This window comes from Cervus canadensis, chromosome 33 (genome assembly GCF_019320065.1).
Source record: "Cervus canadensis isolate Bull #8, Minnesota chromosome 33, ASM1932006v1, whole genome shotgun sequence".
Lineage (NCBI taxonomy): Eukaryota > Metazoa > Chordata > Mammalia > Artiodactyla > Cervidae > Cervus > Cervus canadensis.
Window position 1 is genome coordinate 12226404 of NC_057418.1, and position 18241 is coordinate 12244644.

The 18241-nt window shown below is 37.0% G+C and overlaps 1 protein-coding gene across 5 annotated transcripts in view; it reads right to left on the reverse strand.

The window, feature by feature from the left end:
- Nucleotides 1-18241, reverse strand: part of REPS1 (RALBP1 associated Eps domain containing 1) — an 87976-nt gene that overhangs the window by 38868 nt on the left and 30867 nt on the right. For 4 of the 5 annotated variants that reach the window (XM_043457001.1, XM_043457000.1, XM_043457005.1 and 1 more), the window contains exons 2-8: nucleotides 10079-10202; nucleotides 8229-8425; nucleotides 7943-8096; nucleotides 6839-6963; nucleotides 6172-6334; nucleotides 5830-5893; nucleotides 4082-4236 (exon numbers count right to left, since the gene is read on the reverse strand). In XM_043457001.1, the coding sequence (XP_043312936.1) occupies nucleotides 4082-4236; nucleotides 5830-5893; nucleotides 6172-6334; nucleotides 6839-6963; nucleotides 7943-8096; nucleotides 8229-8425; nucleotides 10079-10202 (982 nt within the window). The remainder of the gene's footprint in view (nucleotides 1-4081; nucleotides 4237-5829; nucleotides 5894-6171; nucleotides 6335-6838; nucleotides 6964-7942; nucleotides 8097-8228; nucleotides 8426-10078; nucleotides 10203-18241) is intronic. The other variant, XM_043457003.1, reaches the window with a different exon arrangement.

An 18241-nucleotide genomic window follows, 5' to 3' on the forward strand; every position in this document is an offset into this window, starting at 1 on the left:
CCTAGTGAGCTGCAATCCATGGGGTCACAGGGTCAGACGTGACTTAGCAACTTAACAATGAGAACTGCATTGCCAAATTCAGAGATGGTCAGTGTTAAATATTTTAATTCAGGTCCACACAAGTACTTCTACCTATGAGCCTTAGAGTTTTTCTGGTTTATCTGATATTTGTGCTTAGTCGCTCAGTCATGTCCGACTCTTTCTGACCCCATGGACTGTATCCCACCAGGCTCCTCTGTCCATGGAATTCTCCGGGCAAGAATACTGGAGTGGGTTGCCATGCCCTCCTCCAGGGGATCTTTCCAACCTAGGGACTGAACCCAGGTCTCCCGATTGCAGGCAGATTCTTTACCATCTGAGCCACAAGAGAAGCCATCTGATATGTAATCCTATAAATCTGTTCAAATGACTTTGGATAAAATACATATTTATCCCACCTATGTTTGCACACCTAGAGAAAACTACTTCAAGCAACTGTAACTTGTCATCACTGTTTATCATCTACCTTTCTATAAGAGTTATTTAAATTATAAATACAGAATACTTGTGGAGCTAATGGCTCAGTGGTGTAAAGAATCTGCTTGCCAATGCAGGAGACTTGGGGGTTCAATCCCTGGGTCAGGAAGATCCTCTGGAGAAGAAAATGGGAACCCATTCCAGTGTCCTTGCCTGAGAAAGTCCATGGACAGAGGAGCCTGGCAGAGTCCAGTCCATGGGGTTGCAAAAGAGTCAGATATGACTTAGCAACTAAACAACAAAATAACAACAAAACATCATAAACTTATGACAACAAATGATTTTATTTTCAAAGCCAGAAATGTTAAAAAATATTTTACTTTAAAAATGGCACATATTTAGCATAATAATGGAGAGTACATCATGAGAAACGCTGGGCTGGAGGAAGCACAAGCTGGAATCAAGATTGCCAGGAGAAATATCAATAACCTCAGATATGCAGATGACACCACCCTCATGGCAGAAAGTGAAGAAGAACTAAAGAGCCTCGTGATGAAAGTGAAAGAGGAAAGTGAAAAAGTTGGCTTAAAGCTCAACGTTCAGAAAACTAAGATCATGGCATCCAGTCCCATCACTTCACGGCAAATAAGATGGGGAAACAGTGGAAACAGTGTCAGACTTTATTTTTCTGGGCTCCAAAATCACTTCAGATGGTGACTGCAGCCATGAAATTAAAAGATGCTTACTCCTTGGCAGGAAAGTTATGACCAACCTAGACAGCATATTAAAAAGCAGAGACATTACTTTGTCAAAAAAGGTCCGTCTAGTCAAGGCTATGGTTCTTCCAGTGGTCACGCACGGATGTGAGAGTTGGACTATAAAGAGAGCTGAGTCCCGAAGAATTGATGCTTTTGAACTTTGGTGTTGGAGAAGACTCTTGAGAGTCCCGTGGACTGCAAGGAGATCCAACCAGTCCATCCTAAAGGAGATCAGTCCTGGGTGTACATTGGAAGGACTGATGTTGAAGCTGAAACTCCAATACTTTGGCCACCTGATGGGAAGAGTTGACTCATTTGAAAAGACCCTGATGCTGGGAAAGATTGAGGGCAGGAGAAGAAGGGGACGACAGAGGATGAGATGGTTGGATGGCATCACCGACTCAATGGACATGGGTTTGGGTAGACTCTGGGAGTTGATGGACAGGGAGGCCTGGCATGCTGCAGTTCATGGAGTCGCAAAGAGTCGGATATGACTGAGCAACTGAACTGAACTCAATAATTATTTACTGAGCTACTTAGTGCTTGCATGCAAAGTGCAAGGTCCTGAGAATACTACAATGAATATGATCATTTCCAGTTTTTTAAGGTGCTCAGAATGTTGTAGTAGAAAGAAGGGGACAAAAGAACAGGGTTCAGCATAATATGTGCCGAAATGAACAGCAACGTAGGATATGCTGTGACAGATCAGAGAAGACAGAAACCACCCATGCCTGGAAGTCACAAGGGCTCCACGGAAGGGATGTTTATGATACCCCTCAGGTCAGCCAAAAGAAAGTATTTAGGTATTTCTCCTTTAACTGGGAACTTCTAAAAACACAGCTATTTAAAAATGGTTTTTAGGAAAAAAAAAAAAAGAAAAATGGTTTGTTTGTTTTTTTTTTTTAGAAAAATGGTTTTTAAAGATACTGATTGAAACACAGTGTCACACAACAATTTCTATACTTCAAGGGACTCTGTGTCATATAAATCTCAGGCTTACAATAGGCAGGAGAAGAAAGATTAAATGATTCTTCCCACCTCCAAACAGAACTCCAAATTTATCATTTATAAGTAGGCAAAGCAGATTTTAATCTAATATCGTGTGGTCAAAACATTTACAATAAATGTGACTGGAAAATCATATAATATTAGAATTGGAAAAAATTGAGTCTTTGACACCCTTAAAATTATAATTAGAGCAATAGTGTATAGATACATGCAGGCAAAAAACCAGAGTGTCTCTTTGCCAAACAAATCCAGCAGACATAAAGAGACAAATGCCCAGGAAAGAATTTCTTGAATCATCAGTCTTAAAACTCCATCAGATCAACATGACAAAAAACAAGACTTTATTTAAATTAAAGAAAGAAAAAAAAGACTAAACTACAAAAACCTGAAAGCCACATTCACCTATCTGAATCCAACAGTTAATAAGACCAGAGAAGTCTCCAGAAAATGACATACAACAGAGTAAGTCTGACTTATTTCTTGTTAGTACACTATCAGTTTTTTAAAAATTAAAGTCATAGAAAATCTCTACATACAAGGTCCAATTTATAAATCAATGATACAGCAAGTCTGTAGCTATCACAACTGTTTCCCTTTTGGCTTACCTAACAAATATGCTAAATAAAGAAGTAATTTTTATTTATTTCTTAATTAGGTAAACCAAAGCAAAGTTATCTAACAAAAACACTTAGCTTTCAGCTCAAGTTAGAGGGTAACTGATACCAAATAACTACCTGAAATGATCAGGAAAATCCTGGGATTCTCACAGGATAGTGTTTGTAAAGAACTGAAACCAACAGTAAATTATTTAATCAACCTACTGGTAGATAAAGAGTCAATATATAATTCAAGTCTTAAAATAGGAATGGTCAAATTCACATTTCAGGTGGAGAAACAGATGAAAAAACAGAGTGACTGGTGAGACCTTGCCCAAGGTCAGAGAGGAACTGACAAACCAGAAGCACACTCAAGTTCTTAACTCCAAGGAGACCTGTTCTCTTCCGGAAAGTAATGACGTGTTTATGGTTCCTTCCATGTAATTTAGAAAAAGAAGTCAGATCATTTCATTTCTGAGTTAAATAGAAGTTGCTCTTTTAAGAGCCAAATTCTGTTCTATCTTCTTACAACTATAAAATTCCTTCCAACCTAACACACAAAAGAGAATTTAGATTTAAAAAATTTGAAAACAGTAATTTAGGTTTAATTAAACTTGTTAAGAATTTAGCATTAATTTCCTCTTATTCATTCAGAATGCAAGGAAAATGTATTCTATTTCTGTTTCCTTTTAAAGAAAGCTACCAGGCAATATGAGGCCTTATAAAAACATTCCAGTAAATATTTTTTAAAAGCATTATCTATAATCAAATACAAATTTCCCAGACTTCTTCAGAGTCTGAAGAAAAGAAGTGGGCTTTTTAAAGGAAATGCTTTTGGTCTGCAAAGATCTAATGATAAATCAGGCATTCCCTTCAACAGATCAAGACACCTTAAATGAAAAAATGCTGATAATGGAGACTGGCTCCTTTAACCACTTCAGATAATTTATAATACACTTAAGGGCCACAAAATAACAAGACACTGTGAAATGCTCTTCAGATCTTCACAATTCGTGAGTGTTAAGTGAAACAGTGACATACATAGTGGCATATATTCTTTATCTTTTTATTTCAAGTTTACTAAATAAGTGAAACCATTATTTCAGGTTTAACCCATACAGTCTATTCTGATGGCAAATCTATGTACTTTTGATGAAATGTCTAAGCTCTTAACCTAAGTTATCACATCTTGATTTTGCTTTAGGAATCAAGTGTTATATTTGTGGAAGTATGCAGTCAGGTCTCTTCAGCTCCTGATCTTACCTGCTGAATCTTCCAGATCAATCAGTTTGGGCATTAAGCTTTCAGGGAGTTTTTCCGGCAAGTCATAGCCATTCTTCCTAGCAACTACCAGATGAAAAGCAGCACAAAACTCATCCAGTGTCAAGGCTCCATCTTTATCAAAGTCTGAGAGTTCCCTAGAATAAAAACTTATTATTAATATAATCATATTCTGCTTTGGCTCCTTTTAGGTTTCAAAAAGAAGAGAAATTCTTTCCCAGAAAATAGCAATTAACAATTTAAAAAATTCCACAGATGGAAGGACATGTAGTAAAACAAGTATGTGCATGCTAAGTTGCTTCAGTCATGTCCCACTCTGCGACCCCACGGACTGTAGCCTCACAGGCTCCTCCGCCCATGGGATTCTCCAGGCAAGAATACTGGATTGTGTTACTATGCCCTTCTCCAAGGGATCTTCCCAACCCAGGGATCAAACCCGGGTCTCTTATGTCTCCTCCATTGGCAGGCAGGTTCTTTACCACTAGCACCACCTGGGAAGCCCAAAACAAATATGAAAGTGAAAGTGAAGTTGCTCAGTCTTGTCTGACTCTTTGTGACCCCATGGCCTGTAGCCTACCAGGCTCCTCAGTCCATGGAATTTTCCAGGCAAGAGTACTGGATTGGGTTGCCATTTCTTTCTCCAGGGGATTTTCCTGACCCAGGGATTGAACCCGGGTCTCCCACATTGCAGGCAGACACTTTACCGTTTGAGCCACCAAAACAAATACAGCAAACTGTTAATTGTAGGCAGTGGGCATATGGGTGTTCAAGGCACAACTTTTTACACTTTTCTGTATACTTTAAAATCTCATAAATAAAATGCTGAAAAAACAGTTCCAATAAATAAAGTCACCAAAAAATGACCTTTAACCCACATGCATTTCTAGTAAAAGGATTTAGTTAAACCCTGGGTTACTTAATAATGTCACTGAAATTTTTAAAAACTGCTTTTATTGTCATCAAATTTCTACATGTATGCATTTTAAAGCATCCAACAGAATTACAAGTCCTGATACACTGAAACAGCAGCCCCACCCTGGTGTCCATTTCCTGGTTGCAGGAGCAATCATTTTTTAATTTATTACCTTAAATTACATAAATGTTAACAGCATGCATATATTGCCAGTTCTTGATTTTTCAGTTTTAGGCATTATCTACCTTTCCTACCATAGTATCCTATGCTTCTAAAGATGCTACTAACAAAGTAATTTAGAGTATAAATAAATACATTGATATAAAGTAGAAATAACATGTATTTATCTGATAATTGCTTTTAAAAAGTAATTTGTGAATGCAATTTGTGTTCTGATGGCTAATTTCAACTACATACCAGCTATCCTGAGTCTCAGTCTAAATTTAGATCGGAGCTAAGCATGTTCTTGAGATCATGCCTTGGTATAGGACTTATTTACCCTGTTAAAAACCAAATGGGATAAACATAACCATGTATGAGCAAACCAGCTTTTATGCCACACATTATTCTTTCAACAAGAAACAGCTGATACAGCTTAAAAACTTTTAGCACACTTTAAAGAACTACTGCAGAGTAATCACTTAGTTCCCTTCTAAAGAGTGAGAGAGAAGCTGGATATTATAAGGCAATACTGAGTTCTTTGAGAACATTCTTGAAAAGGTTACTCTAATAGTTTACTTTTAAGTTCAAAAATCTACCTGCTGTAAACTCCTTTGAAACAACCCACATTACCCAACTAATGATACACCATACTTACCAAATATGAGAAAGTTCAAGAATAGGAAGTTTTGATTTTGTAAAAAACTCTTTAGCTGCAGATCCTGAAATATTAAAACAGTGTTGTTTAGTGTTATTCTGGACTTACAGCTCCAAGAATAAAATGTGAGGTAAGAGTCTTAAGACTTCTGTCACTGAGAAAAAGGTAACCTTAACATGTGTACATATCATATTTTTGGTTTCCAGTGACTATAAACTTTTTAGACAATTTGAAAATTAATTTATCCTTTATCATCACTGACCAATAAAACCATGTCTTTGAGATTATGAAACTGAGACCATCCTATCCCATTTATAAGAACTTCTGTTTTTAACAACTCACCTGGAATAAATCCGTTTAGATCAGGCTGAATGGTTTTAAATTGATTTACATAATACTGTCTTTGTTCATCTGTTATTTTCCAAGGATCGTCGTAACTACTGGATTGCCTACGAATTTCATTGGCAGTTGTAGCTGAGGCTACAGTTCGTACTGTTGTCTGGTCCTGTAATGAAACATTTTTTCCTCAGTACAGTATCTATCTATATGACTATATGGACCAAGATTGTTAAGTTACTTATCTTTGAAAGTAAAACTTACTTTTTGTGGATGTTTAAAAATACGTCTTAACAAACTCATCAGCAAACCACATATTTGTTATATAGGTTATTAAACATTTTTGCACAAAGATTACATAAATGTGTAGAATGACAGCAATATGTAAGCAACAGAAAGCTATGTAAAGGGTGCTAAGAAAGCCAAGCAAATACATTCCTAGATGCAAAAACCTTTCAAAACTTCACTATGGAATTAGCAAGAAAAATCAGCCAAAACTTTCAATAAAACATTCCAATGAAAAGACTTGAAGAAAAGGCACAAAGCTCTTTTTTTCTTAATAAAAGAGTGAACTTGTATTTATAAAATGTGCAACAGCAAAATATAAAAACAATGACAGCAGCAATACTTTTAATGAAGCAAATAAAAATGCAATACCAATAAAATGTCACACCTGGACAGAAGCAGGATGCATGGTTAAAAGAGTACTGGTTGGTGGAGTATCTGCAAAACTGACCCAATTTTCTTGAGGTGGAGGTGGAGAATGTCCTGACCACACTGCATCACCAGCAGAAGAACCTAAAAACAGAATGGGTAAACATGCTGACTCACTTTTGGAAGAAAAAATAAAGTTACCAGGTTTTTTTTTTTTTTTTTTTTAGTTACCAGGTTTTTAATGATAACAAATCACCACATACATGGACAAGTTTTCTTTTAAAAAGCTAACTCTGAGGAAATAATAACAATTTCAAAAATGGAATCTTATCTGTCAATTTAAAATCATACCTCATTTGACATAATAACCAGTTTATTGCTATAATAAGCAATACAGCAGCAGAATCATTTTTATAACAAAGTATACTTCCCTTCACTAATATAATATATATACCTGGGAATATATCTTCAATATAATATATCTCTTATACATTTTACCCTTCAGAGAGAATCTGATACCTATAAACTTTTGTCTAAGCATCACAGATATAAGTAAATGCAATTACCAATCAATTTACTTAGAAACTTTCACAGTTGGCTTTTGCTTCTATTTAAGGAACTTAACTGGAGAAGGCAATGGCACCCCACTCCAGTACTCTTGCCTGGAAAATCCCATGGACGGAGGAGCCTGGAAGGCTGCAGTCCATGGGGTCGTGAAGAGTCGGACATGACTGAGCAACTTCCCTTTCACTTTTCACTTTCATGCATTGGAGAAGGAAATGGCAACCCACTCCAGTGTTCTTGCCTGGAGAATCCCAGGGACAGGGGAGCCTGGTGGGCTTCCGTCTATGGGGTCGCATAGAGTCGGACACAACTGAAGCGACTTAGCAGCAGCAGCAGCAAGGCACTTAATGAGTCTGAGTAAACTCCAGGAGTTGGTGGTGGACAGGGAGGCCTGGTGTGCTACAGTCCATGGGGTTACAAAGAGTCGGACACGACTGAGCGACTGAACTGAACTTATAAATTAAAAGCTGACTTAGAGGCAACTCTTAAAGGAACACTATCAAGTTTCCTTCAATTTATAGCCCTTAATAAACGTTACTTTAAAAAAATTTCCAAGTACCTGATTGTGCTTCACCAAAGGGAGACCAGAATGGTCCAGGTCCTGCAAGAGGCCTCTCACTATTTCCTCCACTGGGGTGACGGTTGTGCTTCCTCCATGTGTGTGGAGAAGTTGGTGGGGACTGCTGTGGCGAAACTACTGGGGACACAGGTTCCTAGAAAGAACATCATTATGTGAAAATTTAAATTTTAAGGTAACATTTTCACTACTCAGGCAGTCAATAGATGTTTTAGCGTAAGCATTCCCACAGTCTATCAGTTGATAGCATGAACGTGTACGTGATTACCTGCTGGTCTACAGATGCACGAGGCTGGACAGGATCATGGCCTGTGGACCCTTTTTTCACTTGTCCCCTGCCAGGTGGTGGGGGGATTACACCAGAGTAAGACCCTTGATTTTCAGAATCTGACGAATATGAGGTTGCATGACGAGATTCCTGTTCATTCTTTGAAGCAACAAATCTTGGCAGAGGAAGGTCCTTTACTATTAACCGCAAAAAAAATTATTACTTCAAAATAAAATAAGGTATACACATTAAAAACTGAAATGAGATGAATTTGCTATTAGAAAGAATGTTTGCAAAAACTAAGACAGAAACAACAGACACAAAATGTTTATCGCCACAAAATTCAGATCATCTCCCTTAGACTGTTTAGGGAAACTCTAATGTAGAAGGTAGTAGTAACATCAAACTGTCACTCTAAGGGGTTAAGTTGTATGAAATGTTCAATGCATGTCAGGCTTTTTTTTGTACTTTATATTTATCTCATAACCATATAAACTTTACAAAACCCCCATTTTACACATAAAGAAACTGAGACTCTTAAGATGCCAAGGTCACTGACAGTAACTGACAGTTAGGATCTGCAGCCAGGTCAGTCTAACCCTGAAGCCTAGACTGTTTCTACTCACACTGGTTCCCTAAAGGAAGATGTTAGAGCTCTAAACAAAACAAGAATATGTCACTAAGTTTGAAACTAGATTAATCTAGACATTTTCGATGCAGAAATTCCTGGAAACATCTTACTGTCCCCACCTACCAAGGACACAGAACAAGGCGTTAGTCATACCTCCCACTTTAGTCCCGCTTACGACACTCCTACATGCAAATATTCTACATTCACTTTTAAAGAGAGAAAAGGATAAAAGACTGAGAATGTCTCTGCACATTTTTCGACTAGAACAATACAGCAGCAGCAGCATCTTTAGAAGAAAGTGTACTTCCCTGCACCATGATTACCTGCATTTCTCTTTAGAATCTCCACATTAAGGAGGGAAAATAGTAATGTTTATGCAGCATTTATGTAAAGAAAATAAAAATTACCTAAAAAGAATGTAAACTCTCAATTCTAGAACAATGAAACGAGAGCTCCACATTGAAAACTTCTGGATGACTAATAAACAGAGGTGGTACTTAAAACTATTTTATAAAAATTCTAACATTACAGAAAACCTCAAGTTTTCTCTTCCCACCCCATTCCCTATGAAAACCAAAGAACTCTGCATTTAAGAATGAAGAAGAAATTCTTAAGGATTTAATTCTTAAGAAATTAAGAATTTTCAACTACTTAGACATCAACGAGCCTTCAAATATTAGAAAGCCAAATTATCCTAGGTGACACTTGTAGGGTGGGCAGATGTTTGTATTTGGGTTTTAGTCTGCCAATATGTTAATACTGTCTCTACCAATCAAAATTTTGGTTAACTAATACTTTCTAAATTTCAAATGGAATGTTCATAGCTTTTCCAAACAGGAAAAGACTAAGTATGTTTTATACTTAGTAGCAAACATAAGGAAGGCATATATGAAGATAGTCACTACAACTCATCAGCTACCTTGATAAAATTATTCATCTAAATTCTAAGCAATTTTTAGTAAATTAAAGTTGCCATTTAAGTTTTTATATTACCATAAAATATGTGTGAAGTACATAAATGCCATAACAAGTTAAGGTAGACATACTTTTCTAATAGTAACAAGTGAAAAATGCATGGCAAGAATAAAATCACGATACGTTAACTCAAGGTCACAAATGCCACTGAAACATCAGAAAGGCTCCACAGTTCTATTGACTTTATTTCATTTTTTATTAGAAGTTCACTTTCATTTCAGTTACTAATATATTCCATAGTTACCTGTATTTATACTTTCCACTCTTAAAGGGAAGCCAGACTGGGCAACAGCTACAAGTTTCAAAGCAATATAGAACTGACTTCTTCCAAAATAACCAAGTCTTGTTGCACCACAAAGCTCCATAATCTATAAAAGAAAACAATGTTAATATCAAGAATTATGACAATAATTCTCCACATAAGCAACTATCCAACCTCTGTTTGTAACTTTTCCAAAATACATAGCTGACATATGGCATATTACTCTCAACTGATGACCAACTCTTCAAGTTTCAGTTTTAAATGTTTGAAAATAAAAAGGCACTGACCTTACGATAGGTTGTCATTCTCCTACTTAGTAAAATTCATGTGATAAACAATTATATTTTATTAGAATAACTTTTTTCTTAAGAATCATATCTTTTAGAAACAAACGTACCATCTGTTCTTCTTCATAAACACTGTGCATACAATAGGTCCAAAAGTTTCTGCAACCAATAGATTATTACCCAGCCATTTAAGGTAAGCCATAAAATGACTTACTAAGTGGGAAAGGGCATGATCCATAATTTTGACCATGTAAGCACAAACTTTAAAACAACCAGATATATAAAGATTCTACCAGCAAGTTTGCTAGGTGAGATTGCGAGTATGGGTTATTTCTCTTTACTTTCCAGATTATATTTAATGTGGTTATGCTACTTTTCTTTAAAACAACAATTTTTGTTTGCCCTCTTTTAAAAAAAGCATGAAGCCTTTTAAGGACTGTTCTAGTCATTCGATAAGTATTCCTTGACTGGCTACTCCAAGCATCAAACTGCGCTCACTCAGTTGTGTGGGACCCTTCGGACTGTAGCCCACCAGGCTCCTCTGTCCATGGGATTTTTCAGGCAACAATACTGGAGTGGGTTGCCATTTCCTTCTCCAGGGGAATCTTCCCGCCCAGGGATCAAACACATGTTTCCTGCACTAGAAGGCAGAGTCTTTACTGCTGAGCCATTGGGGAAAAGAGACTTTTAGGTTACAAAATTAAATTATAATCCCCAAAAGTGTATTAATATCTGCTATACAGACATTACAAAGTAACCTTAAAACAAGCACTAAGTAACCATGTCTCCGCTTCTCAAAAATCCAAATTCTTGTACAAAGAGAGCATATTTAGTCTATTTTCTTTTTCCCAACACATTCAAAGAAGATTAAGGTACCTGAGATGGTGTGGTACTAAGTCAAAAGTAAAGTATTTAGTAGAATTGCAATCGATGGTTCAGCAATATATCACAATAACAATAACCATTTGTTTACTTGCACAAGGAAAGATGACAGTCATTTTTGCTATGATCATCATGGGAGGAAGTTCCTGTTTCTGCCACTAAGGGGCGTCACTTCTGTGTAAATTTAAAAGGGCAAGGAGGATAAAGAGGCAGGTTTACATTAGGAGAACTGTGGGGAAAAGGAGGGTGAGAGCTAAGAATGGAGGAGCACAAGGGTATGAAGGCACTGCGTTGTGGTTACTGTGCCCACCTGGAACCCCCTCTGGGATCATTATACATCTGAGATACTTCTACTTATAACCCAAAGCACCTAAAATACACCAGGTAAGAGCCAGATAAAGGGAAGACCTAAAAGGAGATCACATGTACTTTGTTCATCCCTGTTACATCTGTTTCAGGTGCCTGTGGGATTTTCAGTGGGAGATACCCCGGGAATAGAACAAAGAGCTAGAGTTCAGAAGGGAGTACATTGAGAGACGCTCCGTACCTAGGAAGCAGACAGGAGGTCATGACTAAAGTTGGGGGACCAGTAAACGAGACTGCCAGCAAGCCCAGAGTGACAAAAGGAAACCGAGCTTATCAAAGAGAAAGTAGGGAAAACACCAGCAGAAAGTGGGAAACCAAAGGTGGGATAGGCTTTGGAAGGCGTAAGCAAGCTTTAAAGGAAACAATCATTGCACATACAGATTTACATATAAGGTACTATGAGAAGCAACCTAAACTCACAAGAATAGATAAAATTAATTATGGAATAGCCATATGAGAAAAATATGTAGCCTTTAAAATTCACTTATAGGATTAATGTTATGAAAGCAAAAAGCAGTATACACATAAGCATAACCAATTCTCTTATAACATATACATAAAAATGGTAGTGAATATGTCATCATTTATTTCTGGGTGCTGAGATTAAGAGATATTTCTATATTTATTTACATGAGACTGTATTTACTCCAAAAATATATATTATTATTTAATCAGAAAATCGATAGATAATTTCTAAAAAGGAGAAGCAGTAGAACCCCCAAAAAGGAGGGGAAATATACTCGATGTTTTGCAATTATGTTTTGTTACTTGAGCGGTTATAGGAATGAGGTAGGATAAAATCCAGTTTGTGGGTTAAGAAATAAACAGGAGGAATTTAAGTAGAAAGACAAGTACAAAACAGGTTAAAATATTTGGCTTTAAAGAAAGTAAATTTAGAAGGGTACTTCTGCTTCTCTTAAGTCTCAGAGCTAGTTCAGCAGAAGAGGCACTAGAAATGAGGTCTTTTGATTCCAAACCCAAAGTTCTTCCCAAGATGTAAGGGTGGAAGTGGGGAGTGGGATGGGGTAGAAGAGCAAGGAGAAATACTATCCTTCTACTGTAGCAGACATAACAAAATTTTAAAAGTCTGTATGCCAAGCTGCCGCCTCAGGAAAGATGTTTTGAAAAGAGTAGATTAAAAAAATCAGAGGCAATAAATGCAATTATTCCTCTACAGCTCCTCCCGGTTTCATCCCTTTCGAGACTCGTTCTGTGGCCCAAGTCAGGCGTGTGTGTCCCCGTGTGAGCACTGGAGAGAAAGAAACAAGTTATGACATATAAATTTACAAAAATAATACCTGACAAAACAGTTTAAAGAAGTCTATCAAGATTAAATTACCAAGAAGTCTAAATTACTATCACAATCTGTGAATTAGGCAAAAGCTGTCTCTAAAGAAATATTTGGAATAAATTCCTAGAAGGAGACCTGCTGGACCAAACTATCAGTATATTTTTAAATGTTTTACCTATCGCCAACTGCCTTTCCAAAAGGTCACTGAAACTTATTCTCTCACTGTCAGTATACGAATGTTTCTCATCTCTAGTCACTTCATCTTTTTCTCCAGCAACTGGAAAAGCCACTCACACACTTACATGTATTTATTTTTGACCCCCTGTGTTACACAGTTCTACATAACTATTCCTGGATCTTTAACATCCTTTTTTTGTCATCTCTACTTTATTTTTTTAAAACAATTTTAAATTGGGATATAGCTACTTAACCTTCTTTTAAAATTACTTTAGCTTTATAATATTTAAATACCTGGAGTAAGGTTAGCCCAGCCTTTGCTTTTTGTTCTTGTTTAGAATTTTCTTTGCTATTCTCATGTTACTTAATCTTTCAAATAATCTTTAAAATACTTATCAAAATAAATTGAGATTTTAACTGGGACAGCAATTTTCATGTACAGTCTGGTTTATAACTTTAACAAGACCACTTCACTGTTTTATCATTAAGGGCAATGTTGGCTAGTACTGTGCAATACCTTTGTTAAGAAACTATTTAGCTAGTTCTACTATTCTAATAGTTTTGTTTGGGGCTTTATATTTTAAAAAACCACAGAGAGATATTACTTTTATTATGTGCATTTTGGGGCAGAAAATGAGAAGATAGTTTATTTATCTCTTTGGCTTTATTAATATTAAAAGTTCTATTAATAGAGTTCCTAACATCAAACCACCCTTTGATCCCTAAAATGAATTCCATTTAGTTATGGTGCATTACATTTTCAAATAATATTTATATAAAATTTTAATCACAATCTTAAAATGACTAAGTGTACAAAAAATATTATATCTGAAAGGTATGGAATTGATATGAGTTGGCTTTGTAAGCACAACTATCAAGCTTTACTTTTTTCCTGCTCTAAAATACTTTAAATAGATTAGGAATTACATAATCCTTAAAGATTTAGAAGACAATTCACCAATGACACAGGGTGGGCATCTCTGATACACAACTCATTTTCTTCCATGTTATTGGGAATAAACTAGGTTTTCTATCTCTAAAATATTTGATAATTTCCAAGAAAATCATTTATCACCTCCAAATTTAGAAATTTATTATTAGTTCAGCATTATTCAAAGGAGTCTCACTCTTTTAATTGCCTCTTTATGGTAATTTTCCCTTATTCTAAATCATGTATATTTGTGCAGAAGCTCACACAGCTATCTGATCATGAAAACTACTTAAAGTGCCTAGGATACAGAGTCCCACACCCTTTCCATTAGATTCCAACTCATTTAGGAAGCCCAGGGCCAGTGAGTGACTGCTGGTCTACTGCTGACAGCTACTGAAAACGATTAACCTTCATTCTATTAACATCACAAAATCTACATGCTCATGATAAAAGAAATAAGATATACTTAGGATACAGAATTAAAAGTTCTTATAATTCTCATCAAAAGTACCAATTTTTTTATGTTCTTCCAATTTTCTCTACACATACACAAACACATGAGCACACATACTTCACATACACTTTTTACCCATGTAGGGTCATACTATATATGATTTTTTCCACATACTACTATTCAAAGATCTTTTTATATCAGCATATATAGTTCTCTTTCATTTTTTTTAAACACAGCATTCCACTGCATGACTATTCCTATTGCAAATTAACCAGCCCCTTACTGATGAACATTTACATTTTTCCAGCTTTATATTACAAATAATGCCATAAACATTCATGTGTTTGTCTCTATCTTTATACACTTGTACAACTGTAGAACAAATCTGCAGAAACAGAATATGCTTTCAAATGTAACAGTCAGGTACTGTAACTGAATAACTGTAACATCTTACTGAAGGGCACAGAATCCTGGCTGCCTGGTTTTTCTTTTTTCTAGGAAAAGATAAAGTAGATTGTAGTTTGCTTTAATACCTACAGAGATTACTGTTGCTAGGCAATTATTCTATATCATTCATACAGTATTTGAGGAAGTTATATAATTTTAATGTGCCTCAGTTTCCTCATATGTAAACTGGGGAAAAGAATATACTGTCTCATATGGCACTTAAAACAAGGTCTGGTCCACGAATATCATTATTATTACTTTTTACTTGCGCTCCTGATCACAATGTACTTAATTTAGTCAGGGATGTCAAAGACTAAATCATTCTTGAAAATCACATTTTCCTGAGAGCTGAGAGCTAACGCCTATAAGCACCAAATTGGGTTTTATTATAATTTTTGAAGAATAGTCTTTAAATTCTAAAATATAGGGTGCCCTCATGCCTTCGCAAGCATACTGAACTTGTGGCTTAAGACAATACACGAAACACAGGAATGTATCTCCTTTCCTTTCAGGTACCTTTTTAAAATGATAGTAAGGGAATTCATAAAAATAAACAAGAGGAAAGGGGAACAAAGAACTGGAAATTTAGGTAAATTTTAGCAATTAGAAACCAGACGGGGCTTCCCTGGTGGCTCAGTGGTAAAGAATCCGCCTGCCAGTGCAGGAGACACAAGTGCAATCTCTGGTCCAGGAAGATCCCACGCCGCAGAGTAACTAAGCCCACGTGCCACAACCACTGAACCTGCGCTCCGGAGCCCGGGAAATGCAACTGCTGGGCTCACGGGCTGCAGCTTCTGAAGCCCACACTCCAGACCCGAGCTCTACAACGAGACGCCACTGCCATGAGGAGCCCGCACACCAGAGCAGCCCCCGCTGGCCGCAACTAGAGAAGAGCCCGCCCGCCCAGCAACGAAGACCCAGCACGGCCAAAAGTAAATAAATAAATTTAAGAAAAGCAGGTGCCGCACCTAGTATGGCATACATTCTTCTTCTACCCACACCTAGGGTAGAAGTCAGCGCCAAGAACATCCACAGAGAAGAATCATTTTGGCCAGAAAAATGCAGGGACTCATCCAGAAATGCTAGATATGACTGACTGAGCCTGGGACAGAGATGAAGTTCCCCATCCCTACAGTCACTCACAGAGTATCAGCAACTAGACTTTACCCTCCAAGTAAAGACAAAGAAGCGAAAAGCTAACAAAAGCAAATGTCCAGGAAGTACTAGGACTGCTGACCTAGACAGGAGTTGCTGCCCTAGAGAAAAGTTTCTGTTTCCAGCATTTAGCAACCCAGTTAAAAAGAACATCTGACCCACTCCTCCTAAAGTGAGGCAGCCTTCTGAGGTGTTATGCCCCATTATACAGTGCTCAGTTTTTCTACTGCCTCTAACATCAACAACCAACTGAAGAAAGCTACAAAATGGAAGAGAATTGCCAAAGTTACAAATGGGAGGGAAAAAAAACTCTGAAAGACATAGTTCAAGGAAGAAAAATCACTTAAAAATATTCTAGAGTATATCTTCTGGGAGATTTAAGATAATACTGCATCACTCACAAAACAAGAACAGGATAGCAATGATACTATGAAAAAGGAAAAATCAGAGGATAAGAGGTATGGAAATATAGCCAGTCCCTTGGTATCTACAGGGGACTGGTTCTAGGACCTGCCAGGACCTGCCTTGGATGCTTCAAGGATGCTTGAAGTCCTATAGCTGGTCCTCTGCATCCCTGATGATGCAGAACCCACAGGTACCAAGAGCCAACTGTATACTTTTTGGAAAAAAATCTGCACATTACTAGACTTGCACAGTTCAAACCCATGCTGTTCAACGGTCAGTTGTATACAAAGTTCAGTAAAAATACAAGATTTACAAAAATCTTTTTTTCTCTAGAAGCAAGAAAGGGAAAGGTGAATTAGAAAATACGAGAGAAAAGAAACAAAGAAGACTAATCTAGATGGGCCAGATTTTTATTAAAATGATATCTACAAACAATGCAGAGGAAGGAGGAGAGTGATAATCAAAGAACAAGAGATTTACCCCAAAGCTAAAGGACAGAGGTTTTCAGACTGCAAGAGTCTACTGAGTGCTCAACATAATGAGTTCAAGAATTCCTATACACATGATTATTGTGTAACTTCAGAACAGCAAAGATAAAACAAAGATCCTAAGAGCAGCCAGAACAGGCATAGGGCAGGGAGGTAAGAAAGAGTGCTTCAGAAAAAATATTAACTGGACTAGCATCAGACTTCTCATTGGTAATACTGAAAACCAGAAAGCAGTAGAGCAACATTCTCAAAGTTCTAAGAAAAAATATTTTCAAACTAGAATTCTGTATCCAGTACCAAGATGGTAACAAAAACAGATACTTTCGTAGATGAAGGAATTTTAATAAGTTTATCTCCTATGAACCCTTCTTGGGAAAATGATGTTATTTAGCAAAATCTGGAGACAGGGAATACAGAAAAAAAGTAGATACACACCAAGAAAACAGAGAAATAACGTTGCAATGGAGAACGGCTATGCAACTGGCCTAAGCAGTAACCAGTTCTGACAGAGTAAACTGACAGATGCTCTAGGAGAACATTTCAGAAAAAATAAAGGAACGGATATGAAAGCAACAGTGCAAGAAAAAAAAAAAGAAAGGCAGTGGAGAAAGTAAAAGAATGTAATCAGAGTACAAAGTCTGGAACTGAAGTAAAAATATTTATATCATATTGTAAAGACCTTTTTACATTGAATTTTTATATTCTAAAGTCAATCTAAAGCCAAAACATTAAATAATTAAGAATCACAGTTCTAGAACAAGGTGCCAATGTTCTCAATATGAAGTAGGTAAAAGTAGAGCTAACAAGTTGAGAGAGGGAAGGATAAGAGAAGGTGAAGGGAAAAGACATCAGCTTCTGGTTTCTAGTCTACCTGAACAAACCAAAAAAGTCAAGAGCTCCTTTTGGATATGCAGGAGAACAGAGATCATACAGAAAACTGCTGCTACCCAAACTGGAGACCAAAAAGAAGCAAACACAGAGAATCACAACTTACTAGAAGAGAAACCCATCAACATCAACTTCTCTAAAACCAGTGCCAAGGAAGGGAAGACTGAACTGTCACTGGTGAACTGCTGTAGGCTCAAGGTGCACAAGGCTGAGGGAAAAACTACAGGGGGACCTGGTCATACAGGGGCTTTACCTCCAAGAGAAACCTCTACCAGGTCTCACAGTGAGCGTGGGAGAAAAACCTAGCGCTTCTAGCAGGGGGAGGGGAAAAGGAACCATCCTGAAATCCACCAAAGCACTCTGCTCTTAACAAG